The 21,788-nt window shown below is 45.8% G+C and overlaps 3 protein-coding genes across 3 annotated transcripts in view; 2 read left to right on the plus strand and 1 right to left on the minus strand.

Annotated features, from left to right (window-relative positions):
- Positions 1–21,788, plus strand: part of ADCY6 (adenylate cyclase 6) — a 934,310-nt gene that overhangs the window by 478,564 nt on the left and 433,958 nt on the right. The window lies entirely within an intron of this gene.
- LOC310698295 (17-beta-hydroxysteroid dehydrogenase type 6-like) lies at positions 1,730–11,163 on the minus strand. Its single transcript, XM_083485377.1, has 5 exons — positions 10,446–11,163; positions 8,964–9,285; positions 7,434–7,692; positions 6,945–7,102; positions 1,730–3,690 (listed from the first exon to the last, which is right to left on the minus strand). The coding sequence occupies exons 2-5, from the start codon at positions 9,274–9,276 to the stop codon at positions 3,473–3,475; spliced, it is 948 nt and encodes a 315-aa protein (XP_083341503.1). The 5' UTR covers positions 9,277–9,285; positions 10,446–11,163; the 3' UTR covers positions 1,730–3,472.
- Positions 11,218–21,788, plus strand: part of LOC310698301 (retinol dehydrogenase 16-like) — a 35,374-nt gene continuing 24,803 nt past the window's right edge. The window contains exon 1 of the mRNA XM_083485392.1: positions 11,218–12,029. Within this exon, the coding sequence (XP_083341518.1) occupies positions 11,717–12,029 (313 nt within the window). The 5' untranslated portion in view covers positions 11,218–11,716. The remainder of the gene's footprint in view (positions 12,030–21,788) is intronic.

Genomic DNA, 21,788 nt, shown 5'->3' on the forward strand with positions numbered 1-21,788 from the left:
TTCCAAATTCAAATATTTATCCCACAAGTTCTTATCTCTAATTTCTTAACCTTACTTTGTTATTTTGTTTATTTATATTTAATTTTTACCCTTAATTCATTATTGTATTTAATTCAGTTTCTATACCAACTTTTAACTTATGTACCTTACTCTTTTATTAAATGATATCTTTAAGACAGTCAAAAAGACAGACAAAAACAAAAAGACCTGTTAGAAAACAATTTGAAATTATTGTCGAAAATGTATAAATTGCTCTTGGAATGGTATGCAAAAGATGAACAGGTTAAATTTGTAATGATACACTGGGCAATGGATTTGGAGCATAATATTCAGGTTTCAGATTGGGAAAGGCTACGGAAAACAGATTTGAAATTCACAGCATGTTGTACACTGAAAAAAAATTATATGAAAATCATGTACCGGTGGTATTTGACTCCTAGCAAGTGAGCAAAAATGTAGAAAGCAAGTACAAATACCTGCTGGAAATGTAAAGAAAAAGAAGGTACCTTTTATCATATGTGGTGGTCATGTAAGGTAGTAAAAGCTTTCTGGGAAATGATATACAGTGGTACCTCGGGTTACAGACGCTTCAGGTTATATACACCTCAGGTTACAGACTCCGCTAACCCAGAAATAGTACCTTGGGTTAAGAACCTTGCTTCAGGATGAGAACAGAAATCGTGTGGTGGCGACGCGGCAGCAGCAGGAGGCCCCATTAGCTAAAGTGGTGCTTCAGGTTAAGAACAGTTTCAGGTTAAGAACGGACCTCTGGAACGAATTAAGCACGCAATCAGAGGTACCACTGTATAATAAATTGAAAAAATTGTTTAAAATAACTTTTATAAAAACAAACAAACCAGAAGCTTTTCTATTAGGAACTGTAGGCACCGATATTCTAAAGCAGGCATAGGCAAACTCGGCCCTCCAGATGTTTTTGAGACTACAATTCCCATCATCCCTGACCACTGGTCCTGTTAGCTTGGGATGATGGGAGTTGTAGTCCCAAAACAACTGGAGGGCCAAGTTTGCCCATGTCTGCTCTATACCATCTAGATGGATCACGGTCTTCAAGCATAGAGGCTGAAAAGGAATTTGATGTTGTTCTGTAATGTACTTTCAGCCAGGCCTTGGTTATAATGAGCCATGTGTTGGTTTCCATCAGATGAACCACGAAGGGACCATCCCCAGGCGGGCGATGGGACAAATATTTCTTGGCATCCTTAACTGGATGAGGGCCGGGCTCACATGCTGAGCAAGCTGAGACCCTCAACTCCCATGCCCAGGGGGTGCAGACTGTGACCGGGGCAAACCGGACTGGAATGCCTGCTGTATCATGCACCCATACTCCTAGGCCGACCCCTGGGACTGGCTGGGACTGGGATCCTAGAAGGCTGGAATTGGGAGAACAAGGCACCAGAGGAATCAAAAGCCTCGCTCCCTTCACTCGTGTCAGTAGGACCATGAGCCTCAAAAACAGTAGACAAGGTGGAAGGGCCAGGCTGTCTTGGATGCTTTAGCTGAGATTCCTGCATTGCAGGGGGTTAAACAAGATGACCCTTGGGTCCTTTCCAGCTGTATGATTCTATGAATGCCAGAGTCTTTCTTTTCAAAGATTGGGGAGATGCTCAACAATACAATATATAGACTTTGTAGCAGGTTTGCTTGCAAAGTGCTGTAAGACTGAAGATTTGAGGCTGGAACTTCACATTTTGTAGTACCTGACATAAAGTTGAATCCATGATTCTCCTGGACAGTTCAGGGATAGACTTTATTTTTAGAAAATGGAAGAAAGTATTTGTGCCCAACATGCTTAATGCATGCACAGTGGTACCTAGGGTTAAGTACTTAATTCGTTCCGGAGGTCCGTTCTTAACCTGAAACTGTTCCTAACCTGAAGCACCACTTTAGCTAATGGGGCCTCCTGCTGCCGCCGTGCCACCAGAGCACGATTTCTGTTCCTATCCTGTAGTAAAGTTCTTAACCCGAGGTAATATTTCTGGGTTAGCGGAGTCTGTAACCTGAAGCGTATGTAACCCAAGGTACCACTGTAACTCTTTAGCAATGCAGGAAGCATTGCATATATGCTAATATCTGATGACTTCCACTAAAGGCAGGTTTGATGCAAAAATGAAGCAGCAATTTCAATTACAGCAACTGAAAGATGAAGGGGAAAAAAATAGACGTGTCTGGTGGGGAGGGTGAGACTGATGGAGTCATTTTAGCTGAGGAAACCAACAAACACAACATTTCCCCACAATATGCAAGTATGTGCTTTAATGCTGGAAATAGCAATGCCCAAAGCAGGTCTATGCAGAAATCTGAAGGGCAACTCCGCTCACCCTTTCAGTGTGCCAGCGTTGTGAGGGGAGGTTGTAGTCTCCACCTACCCCTCCAATCCCATGGGTATCCTGTTAAGGGGATCCGGGGACAGTGGCCATGTCTGCGTGGCCAGGCGGGGCCAGGGCTGATGGCACTCCCCCAGATGGCGGTCCCTGCTGGGGTCATCCTATTTGATGTAAGTCTTAGGAACCCCTGCCTGGATTGATCTACGTGTTACTTCCGGTGGGCGGGCTGGAAGTATATTTTGACTGCCCCATGCCCAAGCCAAACCTCTTTCATCTGTACAGTGGTACTTCAGGTTACATATGCTTCAGGTTACATACACTTCAGGTTACAGACACCGCTAACCCCAAAATATTACCTCGGGTTAAGAACTTTGCTTCAGGATGAGAACAGTAATCGTGCTCTGGCGGTGCAACTTTATGTATTCCATAAAGTTGTGGCCTGTTTCAACCCAAACCAGTATTAGTGGTCTTTTATTTGTCTGGGGACTGGGGAGCACGATGCCTGGACCTGCAATAAACCTCTTTACTGAAGACAACATACCTTCAAAATGTAAGAGTAATTATGAAAAGGGGCTGTCTTTTCAGGGTTTCCTAGATAAACCTGTTTAAATTTTGTACGGCAGAAATCCTCTTCAGGGTTAATGCTAGCCCAGCCGTACCAAGGAGGAGAGTTACAACATTCAGAGGGAGGATTTCCAAGCATGTTCATAGTTCATGGCTGAATCCCGGGAATGGTAGAGTCCTCATGGAGTTGCAATTCCCAGCACCCTTAAGAAATTATGGCTCTTTATGGGAAGTCCTGCATCTTCTGGTTAGGAGGCTGTAGTGTGTAGGTGTGGAACATTTAGCTGATCAACCCAGACAGTCTGAGGGGTGATTTCATGGTGTGTCTGTGCAGGGAGTGGGGTTTTATGTTTCAAAATTCCCCCTTCATTGATGAATATCTCTGTGAATAAACAGAAAGCTCAGTAGATTGATCTTGGCGCAAAACAGAATGAGTGGGAAGGAGATGAGAGCGCCAGGTGCTACCAGCCTGGAGATGGTGAAAGTAGGAATGACGGCATCGTGCAGCTGTAGTCAACATTCCTTGGTTCTCCTAGAGATTCATGTCTGAAGTGTGTCTATGATCAGCAAAGAGCTTTGGCTGGTCTAGGCCTCCCATAAGCCACAATATAGTCTGCAAGTGAGGCTGGCAGGTACGAGAGGGGGATGAAGATGAATTTGGCATCCAGACCTGCAGTGTAGCGGCTGCGGGGGTAGCGGGAGGTCAGCGCATGCTGCATACAGTTCGTGACCAGGCAGAGGTCTGTATTCCTCCATTTACCGTTGAATAACGTCTGGGAAACTAGAGACGGAGGGGGGGAAAGAACAAAAAGAAATCATCCCTGCCTTGTAACTGACTGGGCACAGAGCCCTGGCATCTTCCACAACAGAACTGAAAGATCATATATATCGTATTTTTCACCCTATAGGATAGGACGCACTTTTCCCCCTCCAAAAATGAAGGGGAAATGTGTGTGTGTCCTATGGGGCAAATGCAGGCTTTCGCTGAAGCCTGGAGAGCGAGAGGGGTCGGTGCACACTGACCCCTCTCGCTCTCCAAGCTTCAGGAAGCCTTGGGCGCCTCCAAACCAGGTCGGGGGACAGCGGGAAGGAGCTTGTGGGGCTGGCAGCGGGGAGAAGCGCGCAGTGCGCCTTCCCTCTGTCTCCCAACCTGATCTGGAGGCCGGCAATGGGGAGAAGTGCGCTTCTCCCCGTCGCCAGCCCCACAAGCTGGGGGACAGCGGGGAGGTGCAGCACGCCTTCCTGCTGTCTCCCGACCAGGTTTGGGCTTCAGGCAGATATCCGCAAGGCGTGGGAGCCCGGCAGGAAGTCGCACCGGTCTCCCAAGGCTTGCGGAGAGCTGCCTGTTCTGGGGGCTGGGGTCGGGGGAAGCTAGGGCTTCCCCTGCCCCAGCCCCGCACCTGGGGGGGAAATAATTTTTTTTCTTTATTCCCCCCCCCCAAAAGAAACTAGGTGCGTCCTATGGGTCGGTGCCATATGAAGATATTGCTGCCAGATTTCTGAAGCAGCTGGACCTCAGTTCCAACTTTGCAAAGCTTTTGAGTTGTAAGGGTGGGGGAGTACTTATGAGGCTGAAAATGGCAGCCTGTGTCAAGTCCCCCTGGACCTACTGTGGAAGAATTGTGTATCCTGAGGAGATAGGTGGACTGGTTTGTACAATTCTTCCTTCTTGCTTATTGGTACCTTTGGGACTGGCAGTGGTTTTCGGTTTGCTTTATTGCAGTGTTTTTCAACCACTGTTCCGCGGCACACTAGTGTGCTGCGAGATGTTGCCTGGTGTGCTGCGAGATGTTGCCTGGAGGGAGGCGGGGGAGTCGGGTGGCGAGAGGCGGGGCGGCGGCGGCGAGGAGAGGCCGCCTAGCGCGGGGCTCTCGCCGCCTGCCTGCCTGGCTGCTTGCGAGCTCGGCGGGCAGCGCCTCCGTCCGCAGCGCCCGCCTCGCGGCTCTCATTCCCTGCCCCTGCCAAAGCTCACCCAGCCAAGCCGCGCTCTCCTTCCTGCCTCGCTTTGCTGCCTCCTCCCCCCCACCCCCAAAGCTTGGAGGTTCCCCGGCAAGGGGGAGGGAAAAAAATGGAAACTTACACTTTCGTGCGTCCCTCCCGGCGTGACGCTGCGCGCTGACGTCACGGGGCTGTAATGGTGGTGTGCCTCGAGATTTTTTTCATCAAACAAGTGTGCCTTTGCCCAAAAAAGGTTGGGAAACACTGCTTTATTGCTTGATTTACTGTTTGTGCTCAAGGTATAAGTAGCAGGAAGACGTGGCGGGCAAGCTTTTGGCTGAGTAGTACAGCTGCCAGGCATTAACTAAACTCCTTTCTGGAGAGTTTAGGTGCATCTTCACAGCAGGTACTCACTGCCATACCCTTCCTTGTAGGCTATATTTCTGCCTTCTTGCTTCACATTAGCCCACGTCTCCCTCACAATTTGAGTTCAGGGATCACAGATTCAGTTCTGCCTGCCCTGCCAGTTACTGATTAATTCATCTGCTTCTGAGTGTTAGCCATACCACCTGCCTCTTGCGCACTCGGCTTCTTTGGAACATGACATCTGCATGACACAGCAGATGTTTTTAGATAAATGTAGAAGGTGCAGGGGAAGAATGGCAGAATGACCCATCTGCTTTTCAGAATGTAAGAGCTTCTTAGTTCATGTAGCTCGCCTAACCCAGGTATGTGCCCCATGCAGTCCAGTGCAGACAATGCAGAATGTTATAGGAAATGACCTGAAATGTCAATGGCAACTTCCCCTCCGGTTTCAGAGACCATTCAGAAGAGAAAAAGAACGGGATGGGCAATGTCTCATGGTAGTGGGGCGGGTTCCAGACAGTTTCGGAAAATTCACCACACAGCACCACAGTGTTTGACCGTGCCAAAGTCTACCATCTTTTCATCAGCATCAAATAAAAAAGATATATGATGTATTTATGATAAGATATGAAATGATATGCTAATATGATAATATACATGCATGCATGTATCAGGACCCACCCTGCTGGGGGAGGCTGTAATTTGTTTTTAATTGTTTTTAATATCATATTTTGGACGCAGGTGGCGCTGTGGGTAAAAGCCTCAGCGCCTAGGGCTTGCCGATCGAAAGGTCGGCGGTTCGAATCCCTGCGGCGGGGTGCGCTCCCGTCGTTCGGTCCCAGCGCCTGCCAACCTAGCAGTTCGAAAGCACCTCCGGGTGCAAGTAGATAAATAGGGACCGCTTACCAGCGGGAAGGTAAACGGCGTTTCCGTGTGCAGCTCTGGTTCGCCAGAGCAGCGATGTCACGCTGGCCACGTGACCCGGAAGTGTCTTCGGACAGCGCTGGCCCACGGCCTCTTGAGTGAGATGGGCGCACAACCCTAGAGTCTGGCAAGACTGGCCCATATGGGCAGGGGTACCTTTACCTTTACCTTTAATATCATATTTTAAATTGCTGTGACCTGCCATGGGAACTAATGGGGAAAGGTGAGTAATAAAGCAAGTGTGTGTGTGTGTGTGTTATTGTTGGCATTGTCTGCTTCGGGAGACAATGGAGTGCATCTCCAGAGGTGAAATCAAACCACTGGAGAATCACAGGGCCTGAAGTGGCCTCTCTGGGGCACAAGCCTGAGCAGTGTGTATGGAGGTCCTGCGCTGCCCAGACAACAAGACTCCCCTCTTGGCCTCACTAATGTGGTCCAAAAGAAAGCAGAGCAAGATGATTGGCACCAGCTTGGCTGCAGGAGTTGCCAGATGGAGATGTACAAGGTGCTACCCAACCGTCTTAGGGACTCCACTCCAGATTTGTGTAGAGTTTACTCTTCAGACTTTTCTAGACGGGTCGCAGCAATTTAAAATTTAAAAAAAGTTTAAAACAAAAGCAGCGGGTATGGATTTGTCCATTTGTCCACGGGGTTTACTCCTGAAACCTCTTTCACAAATGAGAATAGCTGCAAGGTAGCGGGGGTTTAGGAGCAGAGTTTTCCTTCTCTCTCTCTCTCTCTCTCTCTCTCTCTATATATATATCCCTGAGTGGGGCAAGGAAAAGCAATTTCTATGTCTCTACTCACAGTTAGTCCAGTACTGCAGCCCATAGAGGTCTTTGATCTCAGCAGGCAACTTGTTCCATAAGTTGGCGAGGTTCGTTTTGTAAGTTTCATCAAATTCTGTTGCAAAGCTGCCTGGCTCTATGATGCTAACTTTGACCCCAAAAGGATGTAATTCACGCCTATGATGAAAACAAAAAAATTAAAGAGACAACATGATGACTCCTGAGCCCAGAGTCCGTATCTCTCCCTGTGCCCAACCTGCCAGTTACAGACGGATTTCTTACCCATTTTAATGACTGCTTTACCTTTCTTGGGGAGGATCAAAAGCAACAGAACTGCTAAATACAAATAGGTTTGTGAGCATGCATAAAAGAGACATGAAGATAGTTTCCTTTTAGGTTAAAAACAGTATGAATTAGGGTTTCTCAGGAGTGTAATCTCACATGCCATTCAAAGTGTCTCTTCCCTACCATAGCGGCAGTAAATGTAAAAGCAGAATGAATGATTTACCTGAGGCTGTCAGAAAATGCTTCCAAAGCAAATTTTGAAGGGCTGTAACCTCCTCCACTATAAGCAAACCTCCCGACCATGCTAGACACATTGACCAGCCTTCCTTGGGCTCTCCTGAGGAGGGGCAGCATGTGCAGCGTCACATCAATTGTTCCAAGCAGGTTCACATCCAGCACTCTCACAAAGTCCTCCTTGGTCAGCCACTCGTTGGGGGCCATTTGCCAGAGGATGCCTGCATTGTTCACTAAGCCCCAGAGACCTGCGGGAAAAGACTCATGGTCTCTCTTTGGAACACATTTTGGGTGGATAGTGCAAGAACCCGTCATCTCAAAGAGTGGCAAAACAGCAATAGCCATGGATGCACAGGTCAGATGCATCCTGGCAAAGCAGAGGCACTGTGGGTGAGGGGTTCCTGTGTCAGAGAAATTGGTCAGTTGTCCACCCTGGATGGGATTGCATTCCCCATGAAGGAGCAGGTTCACAGTTTGGGGTACTTCCGGTTCCAGCTCTGTCACTGGAAGCTCAGGTAGCCTCAGTGGCTAGAAGCTGCAGTTAGTGTGATTTGACAGCTATGAACATTCCTGGACCTGGAAAGCTTGGCCATAGGAATTCGTGCATGGGTTACCGTATTTTTCACTCTATAACACGCACCAGACCATAACACGCACGTAGTTTCTAGAGGAGGAAAATCCGTAGGCATGCCACCCGTAGACATTCCCTCCATAACACGCACAGACATTTCCCCTTACTTTTTAGGAGGAAAAAAGTGAGTGTTTTGGTGCAAAAAATACGGTACTTCAAGAGTGGATGATTACAATGTGCTCTGTGTGGGACTTCACTTGCACTTGGTCCAGAAGTTGCAGTTAGCTGCAGCATGGTTGCTGACAGGAGTGAGACATTGCCAGCACATAACATGTCTGCTCAGAGAACTCCACTGATTGCCAGGCAAATTTTTAGCAAATGAAGCCCTTAACTGCTTGGGATCAGTTTACCTGTGAGATCATCGTATCCTATATATGCCCAATTGACCACTTCAATCTGCAGAACTGGCACCGTTACATAATACCCATTCTGTAGGTGTAGGAAATTGAACTTTGAGTATGGCAGCACCTGAATGTAGGAACCCCCAGACCATGGGGATCAGGCAGGCACCTCCTAATTTTTGTGTGTGTTTAGACAAGCCTACCCATACATGTTGAATGTTGAAAGTCATAATCCATTTTTACCTTATTGCTGATTTTATTTTATTGAATGTTTTAGGTAGTTGTTTTTAATTGTTTCCACAGATCATTTTATTGTTTTACACTCTTTGTAAACCACTTTGAGTTTTTTGTTTTCTTTTACAACCCATCAGTGCTAGATTTTATGAAATGTAGACAAGGAAGGAAGGAAAGAAGGAAATGTTACCAGACTGGTGAGGAAGAGAAAGTGTGGGTTTCTTGGTTTCAGAAGCAGCCAAACATTGGATGCAACATACAGCCTATGATATCCATAAGAATAGAATACTCAATGAACTGTGTTCGGCCAAACCTTTTCTTCCTGCTTGCTCCTTCACCCACTCCGTCGCTGCCGCCACACTCTCTGGGCTGGTGACATCCAGAATGGTGGTTTTCAAGCGCTCTGAGGTGGCCTTGCCCAGCTGCTCTGCCCCCTTCTGCGTGAGACAGGCTGCCAGCACCCGCAGGCCCCGGGCATCCAGCTGCCTGGCAAGTAGGTTTCCAAAGCCAGAGTCACACCCCGTGATGAAGACATATTTCTCCGTCAGGTTCTCCACCGTCTGTCTCTCCTGGTACCATCGGCGAAGGAAGTAAAGCCCCAGCAGGGCAGCCAGGTAGAGCCACATGGCTGAAACCTGCAGGGAAGATAACAGACAGAGTATAAGGGCCAAAGGCACTCCTGGGCATCAACAGCAGGGCAGCTAAAATCTCCATGGAAAATATGAATCATGCAGAATGTTATAGTCAAGGACACATATGTGAGGAATCCCCAATTAGATTTCCCAATATCTTTCTTTATTTAGAAGTAGCATCAGGATCCACAGGCCTGTGTAGCTTTCAATCAAGGTCTCTATTGTGGAGTATCCATAATAAAAATGTATGGAAGGAAAGTGCTTAATGTCATGTAAATAAATGTTTCATAAAGGTGCTATGAGACTCACTCATTCAAAAAAAACCCTTCCCTTCTCTGCAGGTTAACATTGGAGCAGAATACTTAATCCACACATTTTTTAATGTTGGGTAGCTCACATACGCCAATGGGACCTCCTCTTCACTCTAAGCTCTCAAGAAGCATCTTCGTTCTTCCCTGGATCATGGATCAAGCAACTCTGATTGACACAGGAGAGACTCTTTAGGTTTGTAGGTCCAGATTACTGCCAGGGAAAGCATAACCCTCTGGCTGAGGGCTGGCCACCCTTTTCTCTCCACTCTTCATTCTGTGTTCACTTCAGCTCCCCCCCTGGATTTCCCCTGTCTGCTTTCCTCTCCCTCAGGCTTTGCGCATTCACTTGTGTCTGCACGCGTGCACACATTAAATTAAGCCAATACAGTGGTACCTCTAGATACGAACGGGATCCGTTCCGGAGCCCCATTTGCAACTAGAAGCAAACGTAACTAGTGATGGCATGTCTGCGCATGCACACGCCGCTTCTCGCCACTTCTGTGCATGTGCGTGACGTCATTTTGAGCGTCTGTGCATGCGCAAGCAGCGAAACCCGGAAGTAATGAGCTCCGTTACTTCTGGGTCACCGCGGAGCGCAACTCAAACGTGCTCAACACGAAGCGCATTCAACCCGAGGTATGACTGTACAAGATTAGGCAACACAGCCATTGAGCCATGACTGTATAAGATTAGGCAACACAGCCATTGAGCCATAGGTTCATCATCGCTGCCCTGAAAGGATGTGCTGGAGAACAAGCACAAACCTTGGTCCTTGCACAGATGCCAGAAGATGCCTTTAAACATAGCAATGGAAAATCAAAGACTGAACAAATATTTTTATGAGTTTCTTACCTCCTCTGTAGAACTTTCAACTGCTGGCAGTTGATGGGGTGTTGTTCCTGAACTTGGTGTCCTTTGTGTTACACAACCAATGCTTGGACTTTTTAAGCTTCAGTCCGGAAGTGTTGGAGGCCTTTTCCCATTGGCTGGGGGCATGTACCAGTTTCAGATTTCAGATTTCTTCTCTGCTTCTACCTCTGATGCCCTCTAGGTGTTACTAGGAGGGAACAGATCCTTCCAGTTAGGCTGGGCATGGAATATTTGATCATTAAATTCAGAAAAAAGAGGAAAAATACAAGTACGTTTGCCCTTGTGTGTGTGTGTGTGTGTGTGTGTGTGGTGCGTACACACATCTACACACAAACACACACACATTTTTCTTATGTTCTGAATATAAAAAGGCACTTTTATGGGCTTCTTATAAATGGAGAAAGAGAGAGAGAGAGAGAGTGCAAGAAAGATAGCAAAAAGTGGAGCTATATTTCCTGATGCGCACAATTGATTTGCTTAAATCGGAAAAACAACTCTTGATCTTGTACTTCTCATTATATTCTCCGGTTCATCATAGGACAAAATATGTCATATGTGTTTAAAAATCAGGTCAATAAAGAATCACTAAAGAATGGGGGAAATACGTGGATTATTTAAAAAATATTTGCAAACATTTAACTACATTAGCAGGAAGAACACAACACAAGAAGTTAAATAATAACTTATTTGGAAACTAGACAGTAACAATTATAAGGAACTATAGGGGAAATGCAGTGATAAAAAGTGAAACCAGAAGGGGAGGAGGGAAGTCAAATTATGTTTTTATTTCTGAAGATGTACTGCATTTCAGATCTTTTGCAAAACTGAAAACTTGAAAAATAAAATTAACAAACAAAACAAATTGGGGATTGGACCTTGAGCAAGTGCAATATGTGATGCAGTGATGGCAAAATAAGGCATATGACCTGTTGGATTCTAATGCTGGGCTTGCACAATATCTGAGCTTAGTGTTGCTTATGTCTAGATATTTATAGGATCATACTGTTCCTCTTCATTTGGTTGTTCAGTGAATAAGCAGGTAGCAAGAGCTATTGTTTATACTTGTTTTAGCTTGCCTCTGCTGCAAGCAGCTCATTGCTTCATTTCTCCTTCCCCTCAATAACACTGCGAGGGAGGCTAAATAGAGCAGCAAGCTTCATGGTGGAGCAGGGGTTGGGATTTGGTTTCTCCAAGGCTTGCTAGGTGCCTGTGTGCCCCCACTCTTGCAAGCTTCTTCCCTGCAGGTTTCAGCCATGTGGCTCTACCTGGCTGCCCTGCTGGGGCTTTACTTCCTTCGCCAATGGTACCAGGAGAGACAGATGGTGGAGAACCTGACAGAGAAATATGTCTTCATCACGGGCTGTTCCTCTGGCTTTGGGAACCACCTTGCCAGGCATCTGGATGCCCGGGGTCTGTGGGTGTTGGCAACCTGTACCACGCAGAAGGGGGCAGAGCAGCTGGACAAGGTCACCTCAGAGCGCTTGAAAACCACCGTTCTGGATGTCACCAGTAAGGAGAGTGTGGCGGCAGCGACAGAGTGGGTGAAAGATCAAGTGGGGAACAAAGGTAGTTTTTTGTTGTTTTGTTTCCATGCCCTCGATCAGGCCAGGCATTATTTGTATTATCATCTGCTTATCTTTCCCACAAAATGTGGCCTGAGTGACTCCCAATACAGTGGTACCTCGGGTTAAGTACTTAATTCGTTCCGGAGGTCCGTTCTTAACCTGAAACTATTCTTTTTTAAAAAAATAATATTTATTACTTTTCGAACAGTTTCAACACAACACTACAAAGAAAAAAAAGAAAAAAAGGACAATACAAATACAATACAAAAACACTACATACAAAAAAAACAAAAACAAACAAAAGCAATTTAAAAACACCTCAAACAATTTCAATATCTTATCTTTCATTCGCTTATTTCCAATGACCTCCTCACACCTCCTTTTTTGTATTCCACTTCTATTAATTGTTTCAGCAATTCCTTTCCATCTTCCTCTGTTTTCTATCCTATAATTATCTTAACACATTCTTACCTTATTTTTTCCTTTTTCTATTAATCTATTTATACTTAATTCCTTATAACATTTCTACTAAAGTCATATAACTTCATTCCAACATTCTTCTAACATTCATTAATTTTACAATATTTCTATAAATATTCTTTAAACTTTTTCCAGTCTTCTTCCCCCGACTCTTCTCCCTGGTCTCGGATCTTGCCAGTCATTTCCACCAATTCCATATAGTCCATCAACTTCATCTGCCATTATCCAACACTTCAGTACTTTCAAGAAGCAACCATTCTCTCAGCCAGCAAAAAGCAGATGGTTCACAACAAAGTTTAGGGGTCTGGCAGGGCAAGTCCACCTCCTTCTTTGGCATCCGTCAATATCTTAAATTTTACTCGAGGCTTCCTGCCCTGCCAAACAAATCTAGAGACGTCCCTCTGCCACCTCCTGAAACAATCCATCCCATCCAAAGCTTGCAATGTTTGAAACACAAGCAACATCGCCGACAACACAGCAACCCTCATCCCCACCACAGCAACTCGGCCCAACAATAACAACTTCAGATTTGTCCATATTTCCAAATCCCCGTTCTCTTCAATCCAACATCCTTCACAGTTATCCTTGAATAAATTCACATTTCTGGTGGTCATACTAACCCCCAAATACCTCTCTTTCTCAACCGATGTTAGTCCTGTCTCCTCCTGAAACTCTGTCAAGCTTTCCTTTTCCTCAGGTAGGGCTCTGATCCTCAAATTCATCTGTTTCTCTTTAAGTTCAATCATAACAAATGTCAGCTTATGTTCATCAAGTTGTCCTTGTATGGATGCGACTCTCTCTCTCTCCAGTTGTATTGCTTTACATTCAGCAGCAAGGGTTTTCTCCTTGACTTCATCCGCAGTTTGCCGTATCAGAGTAGATTCCTGTATCAATTTCTGGATGGTTTCTGTATTGGTATTCACCTATTGTCCCAGATTATTTAAACTTTCTACAATTAAGTCTATTTTAATATTTGCAGCATCCACTTTCACATTTATCACGTCTGTTTTCTTGTGAAGCTGTTCCAGCGAATCGTTTATTTTCACTAATACGACCGCTAAGGCCTCTTCTGTCGACATTCCGTCTGTTTTTTCCTTTCCATTTGCCATAACATTTAAGAGATTCAAGGTCAATCCCAGAGTCTCACAATTCTTTATCTTGCAGCTGGAAATTCCCCTAGCCCAGCTCCTGTAGAGCAACCAATTTCAAAAGCTTCCACTAGGGGAAAACAGTTTCTATTTGTACTAGTCAGTACTGTCCTCTTTTAAACAATGTTCCAATAATCCAAAGTTAGTTTGGATTCAGTTTTGGATTCAGTTAGTTTCAGTTTTCAGTTACTTTTACTCCTTTTTTTTTAAAGACAGCTGGAGACAGTAGAAACAATATATTCTCTTGTTTAGCTACCTGTCAATGAACGTTCTAAACGCTGTCAATGAACATTCCAAAAGGCATCGATCCTGCTAGCAGCCTGTTTCCAGGGTCTGAGCGGCGGTATTTTAACTCTCTTGACTCTCTCCTACAGGCATATTCAGTCCACCACTTCCCTTCCTCTTCTCCTGTCTCCAAAGTTAGTTAGTTCTTTGCCAATGGAGATTTAGCCTTTTTACAAAAGGCTTTCCAAGACTTCAGCTTGCAGGCTCATTGCTTTAGTTTATTTACAAAAGGGGAGGCAGACTTCCTGCATTGAACCTCCCCGTTTCAATGCCAAATTAAACGTTTAAAAATCCAATTCCCCCACTTCAGCTCTACTCACGGGTAATTACTTTAGAGTCAAATTGTCCACAGGAAAAAGTCAGTGCTCTCCGGCAACAGCTATGCGGCTTCGCTCCGTGGAAGAAGCAGATGATTCGAAGCACTGCGCCGCTCACCCCACGTCACTCCAGATTCCCGAAACTGGGTTTCCCCACGAGTAGGGGAGGCACAAAAGGTGCCCGCCGAATCCCACGTTCACAGGCTTCTCCCGCCTGTGATTTTTACGGGTCTCTGCCTTCGCCGTGGCGGTACAGACCCAAATTCCCACGGGGCAAATTCCTCCCGATCAGAGGAATTCCGCCATTGCCGGAGGCACCAACCCGGAAGTCCAACCTGAAACTATTCTCAACCTGAAGCACCACATTAGCTAATGGGGCCTCCTGCTGCTGCCGCGCTACCGGAGCACAATTTCTGTTCTCATCCTGCAGCGAAGTTCTTAACCCAAGGTACTATTTCTGGGTAAGTGGAGTCTGTAACCTGAAGTGTATGTAACCTGAAGCGTATGTAACCCGAAGTACCACTGTATATTAAAAATAAAATGTATGACCATTTTAAAAAGTATTAGAAACAGCTAAAATCAATAAGGCAATGAATGGGGAAGGAATTCCATGGGGTCACCTTAATTCAACCTCTGTCAAGAGCTACTAGGATTGCCAAATAACCTGAAAGACTATTGCTTTGTGCCTTTGACAGCAGCTTGTTCTGTGAAGTCACACAGTGAAACTTCATTTTGTTTTGATGTTCCTGTCTGATAATGTCCACTGATCAACCTGATTCTAAAAGCACAGATGCAAGATATCATAATCAGTGTTGCAAGATTTTAATTTTAGCTGACAAGCAGCTGCAGGACCTCAAACTGATTAGCCAGCATTTGCAGTGTAGGAGAAGCCTCTGGGGTCATTTGGCTGATCTACATTGAATTTTTCCTCCTAATAGCAGCTGGGAAAGGAGGCAATTTAGATGGGGGAAAATACTTGGGAGAAGAAGGGACCAGAGCAGTTATATTGCAATATCTTTTAAGATGCTTCCCATTTAAATGTGTTTGGGGAGCCCAGAGCAGAGAATATGGAAGGTATAACCTTCTGGATCAGGCCAATGTCTCTTCTCAGCCACCATTCAGTTACCAGCAGATGACTTCTCGAAAGCAGCAATCAAGCGTACTCTCCCTTCCTGTGCTTTCCAGCCATCGGTATTTGGAAGTATTTCTGCTTCCAGCTGTAGAGGCAGAGCATAGACATCTTGGCTGTGCAATCCACTTTTAAAACCATCCAAGTGGGTGGGCATCCCTATCTCCTGAACCTTCCAACATTCAACTTCATTGGATGTCCATGAGTTCCAGTGTTGGAGAATGAGAAGCAGTGTGGTGTAGTTCCCTGGGCCTTGGAGTTCCCTAACCTATTGGTATTGGGGGACTTCAACATCCATGCTGATGCCACTCCCTCCTCACAGGCTCTGGACCTGGCATCTTCCATGGCAACACTAGGGCTCTCCCAGTTTGTTTCGGGCCCCCCACATCAAGCAGGCCACACGCTGGATTTGATCTTTGGCGTTGGTATGTGATCATGTCTCCTTCGATGAAGGTGCCATGGTCTGATCACTACGCTCTGAAAGCCAGGATTGACTTTCCACCCCCACCCTGCTTAGGTGGCGAGCCGATTTGGGCTCGCCCGCAGAGGCTGATGGACCCTGAGAGATTCCGCCAAGCCTTGCGGGACCTTGCTCCCCCTGGCAACTCATTGACTGAGCTAGTTGAGGGCTGGAATATCCAGCTCCTGGCAGCCATTGATGAGATCGCACCTAAGCGCCCTCTGTGACCCCGCAGAAACCGGGCTCCCTGCTTTACCGAGGAGCTTCAGAAAATGAAGCGGGCCCTCAGACGGCTAGAGCGAGTATGGCGGGGTGCCCGTGACGGAACCTCAAGAACATCTTATAGGGTTTTTATGAAAACCTATGAGATGGCAGTGAAGGCCACTAAGAAGTCTTACTTCTCGGTCTCCATTGCATCCGCTATCTCTCGCCCAGCACAATTATTTAGTATAATCAGGTCTTTAACGTCCCTTGAAGGACAGCCAAATCTAAATAACAATTTGACACACAGCTGTGAGGCATTTGCGAGCTTTTTTGCGGAGAAGGTCCTGTTTCTCCTCCATGACCTCCCTGCCAATTTGGATACACTAAAGGAACTGGAGACCCCTTGACTTTCCTCGGGCCCAGTATTGGACCACTTTGACTGGATATCCCCAGCTGATGTGGACAGACTCCTTCGAGCTGGAAAGCCCACCACCTGTCCTCTCGACCCGTGCCCGTCTTGGCTGATTAGAGCATGTCCAGATGAGGTACGGCCCCCCCTGGGGGATATCATCAATTTATCCCTTGGCACCGGGATATTCCCAGGGGAATTGAAGGAGGCAGTGGTGCGCCCGCTCTTAAAGAAAACTTCATTAGATCCCTTAGATCTATCCAATTACCGCCCGGTTTCGAATCTTCCATTCCTGGGTAAGATGATTGAGAGAGAGGTTGCTGAACAGCTTGGCAGGTTTCTGGATGCAACATCGGCTCTGGATCCATTCCAGTCTGGCTTCCGCGCTGGTCATGGGACCGAGACGGCTCTGGTCGCCCTAACAGACGATCTCCGCAGGCAGCTGGATCGAGGTGGGTCGGGGCTGCTGATTCTTCTAGACCTGTCAGCAGCCTTCGACATGGTCGATCACGAACTCCTGGACCACCGCCTTGCCGACGTGGGGATCCAGGGCACAGTCCTTCAATGGCTGTGCTCGTTTCTCTCTGGTTGGGGACAGAGGGTGGCACTTGGGGGGGGGAATTGTCATCGCACCACTCCTTGGTGTGTGGAGTGCCTCAGGGTGCGATACTCTTCCCAATGCTTTTTAACATCTTTATGCGCCCCTTCGCCCAGCTTGTCTGGAGTTTTGGGCTGGGTTGCCATCAGTATGCCGATGACACCCAACTCTATACTATACCAGCTGCACTGGCTCCCGGTGGAGTACAGGATCAGGTTTAAGGTGCTGGTTTTAACCTTTAAAGCCCTATACGGCCTAGGACCCTCGTACCTATGGGACCGCCTCTCCTGGTATGTCCCACAGAGGAACCTACAGTCTGCAAATAAAAACATCCTGAAGGTCCCAGGCCACAGAGAGGTTAGGCTGGCCTCAACTAGAGCCAGGGCTTTCTCGGCTGCGGCTCCAATCTGGTGGAACGCTCTGTTACAAGAGACTAGGACCCTGCGGGAGCTGACATCTTTCCGCAGGGCCTGCAAGACAGAGCTGTTCCACCAGGTCTTTGGTCAGGGCACAGCCTGACTCCCTCCTCTGGCAGTCTGCACAGAATTTTGCTTAACGGTTGCCATCAATTTGATTTTAATTAATTTTTATAATGAAATGTTTTTAGAATGTGGGATTATTTGATTGTTGTTAGCTGCCCTGAGCCCGGCTTCGGCTGGGGAGGGCGGGATATAAATAATATTTATTATTATTATTATTATTATTATTATTATTATTATTATTAGTGGTTAGAGTTTCAGACTGGGACCTGGGAGACCTGGGTTCAAATCCCCACTTGGCATACTGCTCATTGGGTGACCTTGGGGAGTCAGTGCCTCTCAACCTAACCTACCTCACAGGGTTGTGAGGATTAAATGAGGAAGGGGAGAACCATGTGTGCCACTTCAAGCCCCTTAGGGTGGGGAAAAGATGGGCTATAAACATGCCCACTTCATGCCCCCCCTAATTCTAGATCATTTATGAATAAGATAAAGAGCCTCAGGTCCCAACACTGATCTTTGGAGAACTCCAGTTTCTACATCTCCCCATCTAGATATTCCATTTATTCCTCTACTCTGTGTCCTGCTTCTTAACCAGTTTCATGACTGCTCAGCTTATTCAGGAGTCGGCAGTCTAAGTACACTAGGTCAACTGGATCAGTTTTATCCAACAGATCTACTTTGGATAAGCCTTCATGCTCTTTGCTAAATTTCATGTAAAGGCCTCCCAAAATGGCCCCCAGAGGTCACTGGTTGGCCTTCCTTTTAAAACTGTGTGAATCCCTGGGGAAATATTGGCTCTCCAGCAATACTAAGATCAAATGCAAGAGCAGGGGCGCATACTGAACTCTCTCTCTCTCTCTCTCTCTCTCTCTCTCTCTCTCTCTGCATATATATATATATATATATCTCCAGAGATAAACATTTTTTGGTCAAAATTGTCTGTTTCAGTCCAGTGTTTTCTGTGTTGCCTTTCTCAATTTGCAGATACCGGTTTTTGGTTTTTTGAAAGAGTGATGTGAATAGAAGCTTTAGGACTCCCATGCTTTTAATTACAGCTTTCTGAGGACTTCCGGAGACGGCGCCATCGGTAATGGCGGTCTCCTTCTAGCTCGGAGGGAGAAGCTCCGCGGAAAACCGGGTCTTGCCGCTACAGCAAAGCGGGGACCCTATTGAAATCACAGGCGGACGAAGCCTGTGACCGTGGGACTCAGCGGGCACCGAAAGCGCCCCCCCAACTTGCAAGGGAACCCCGCGAGGGGGTCCAGAGCGGAACGGGGGATGGCGTGGTGCTGAGAGTCGATCGCTACTTCCGTGGAGTGAAGCCGCGCAGCTGTTGCCGGACAGCGCTGAACTTTTTTCTTCTGACAATTCGGCTGATAAACAACAACCCGTGAGTAGGTCAAGTTTAAAGACTGAAAACTAAAAGGAAAATAAGGCATAATTTGGCACTGAAGCGGGAAGGTGTAAAGAGGAAGTCCACCTTCCGGTTTGTATAAAGATCAAAGCAAAGACCGTTTAAGCTAAATACTGAGAAAGGAGTGCTAAAAAGATTTAAATTCCTAACGTCAAACCAGAGAAATTCCCCCCCTGAGTTGAAGGAGAGGGAGGGAAGAAGAGAAAGTATTTTCTGGCTTATATTAAAAATTTGAAAGGAGAAGGAAAGAGATTTAAGACCACCACTCAATTCCTGGGAATGGACTGTCAAGATTAAATTGAACTTTGGCATTGAGAATGTGCACTTTTTAAAGACTATTAAATTTGTTGCTAGATAACTCTGCAAGTGAGATACTCTGAAACAGTTGAAACTGCTATTTATTTTCCTGAAGGGGGGCTTTTGGAAAACTGATAAGACATTTTGTTGCATTATTATTGACTGTTACTGTGTCCCCCAGAGGCCTACTGAAATTGTTACAATTGGTTGGGGAATTTTCCATTTACAACCAGCCTGTGAAAGTCTTACAGAAAAACAAGTTTGACTGTGGGAGCGACCTTGACTTAGAGATAAAGTCTTCTGGGTTAGCGCCATCGTTGAATGGCGGATTCCCTTCGAGCTCCGGAGGGAATCTGCTCAGCAGGGGTCGAGTCCTGCCGCGCCAGCGATGCGGGGACCCCTAAAAACCACGGGCACGGAAGCCCGTGGACCTGGTGACTCGGCGGGCACCGTTTGCGCCCCCGACCTGCGAAGGAGCCTTTTTAAAGGCTACAGAACGGGGGACGGGGAGCGGCGTGGTGCTGAGAGTCTTCTGCTTCTCCTGCCGAGCAAAGCCGCATGCCATTTGACGGAGAGCGCTGACTTCTTCTTCTGAACATTGGGACTAAAAACAATAACCCGTGAGTAATACGGAAATTGGACTTAAAAGGGAATTTTTTCTTCTTTTTTTTTGATTCGGCACGACCAGGGAAGATGCAAAGAGGAAGTCCGTCTCCCCGTATTGTAAACAATTTAAAGCAAGGACTAGATAACTAAGGTTGAGAGAACATTCTTTTCTTAATTGGATAAAAGTTATTAATTTCACGACTGGAAAGTACAAGTAACTTTGCTGGAGGATAAGAGTTGATTTGGAGAGTTAAAGCGAAACCCCCCGGGAACCGGGAGTGATCCACGAGAGAGCCTGGTGAAAAGAAACAGATTTTGACAGCTGTCAAAGTAGCTGTCAAAGTTGGGGAATAAAAAGAGAACTTTGTTTCGGTGACTTTGCTGGTTAGATTTGTTACAATTTGGACAAAATAAGGAAGAACAAGTTATTTTGACTTTTGGTTTGGAATTGGAAGGATACTAAGTAACCATAATCCTTCTTGAGGGGATTTTGGGACACTACAAGAATGGCTGCAAGTGGAAAAATACTTACTGAATTGAACAGGACTTTTTATCTCCTGGGAAAATTTCAAGAACAAAGCAATATTTTGACTACAGGGGTTTCTATATTGAAGGAGACAGTAAACACACTTATTGAAAATGGAAGGGACTTGACTCAAGGTTTTGTTCCTGAACAAAAAGCCCCTGTAGTGGAATCAGAAGCTTTTGCAGCTGAGCTGAAAAAGAAACCTGAGGAAGGGAATGGAGGAGGAGTTATATTGACGCAGAAGATCAAGGAAGGCCAAAGGTCTGTTGGGAAGGACATAAAGGAAAACAAGAATTGGATCATCAAAATTTGGTTTGAATTGGACAATGAAGATTGGAGAGATCGCCTGATGTGGGGGTCTGAAGACCTAAGGATTATAAATTTGAGCAAGAAGGAAGTTGGAGCAATTGGGGCATTCAGACCTAAAAGGATCAAGAAACAAGATCTGAGTTCCATTTCTAAATATAGAGGTCTGGATGGAAGAAAAATGAATATCTTTGAGATAGAGCTTCTCCGAGATTTGGTGCTGGATATAAAGGACTACCAAAAAAACTGGCAAAAAGGAACTGAGAGAGAATTAAGGGTCTCGGATGTGAGGTCTCCAGGCTGACAGCAGATAGACTGATGGATATTGGGGATCGAAACCGGGAAAGGGGGGCTGGAGTTTGGGAATCCAAAGGCTGTACAATTATATTTTGAACTTTTCTTTTTTTTCTATCTTGTTTTGTTATGAGTATAAAAAAGGGGAATTCGTGGAAGGGAATTGGGGTCGACCTTAGAAAAAGATTTTAATGTTCAAAGACTGTGGAGTGTAAAGGGAAAGTGGTTATATGAAATGAATTAAACTGAATAATGGGCTAAATATAATAAGATCAAAAACTTGGGATAAGAACTTGTTGAACTAAATAAACGGAAATGGAATACAAGAAGGGGAGGTGTGGGGAAGTCTTGGAAAGATGTTATTGAAAGCAAGGTTCAAATGTAAATTTTTTTTCTTTTTCTTTTCTTTTTTTTGGATTTTCTGAAAATTTTAATAAATATGATATTAAAAAAAAAAAGACTTAGAGATAAAGTGCCATGGATGAGAAGGCAACAAAAGTGGATGAAAAGACAACAAGATCAGGCAAGTTTAGACTCCAACAGACTAGTGCAATACTGCAGCAACGTAGAGCATCTGCATCTGGCCTCCCTGTACTACAAGGGGAAGATCCAACACAAGCCGGGGCAAAGGGGATGACATCAGAAGAAGGATTTACTTCAGTTCTTAACAAGATTTATGAAACTTTGGATTAAGTAAGTAAACAGGTCACTGAAGCAACAAATAAAATTGACCAGAACACTACAAGTATTAATAATTTGAGCCAGAAGGTGAACTCGAACACAGAATCAATTGAAAAGTTACTGC

This window comes from Podarcis liolepis (assembly GCF_965112155.1).
Source record: "Podarcis liolepis genome assembly, chromosome: 2".
In the NCBI taxonomy this organism is placed as follows: Eukaryota; Metazoa; Chordata; class Lepidosauria; order Squamata; family Lacertidae; genus Podarcis; species Podarcis liolepis.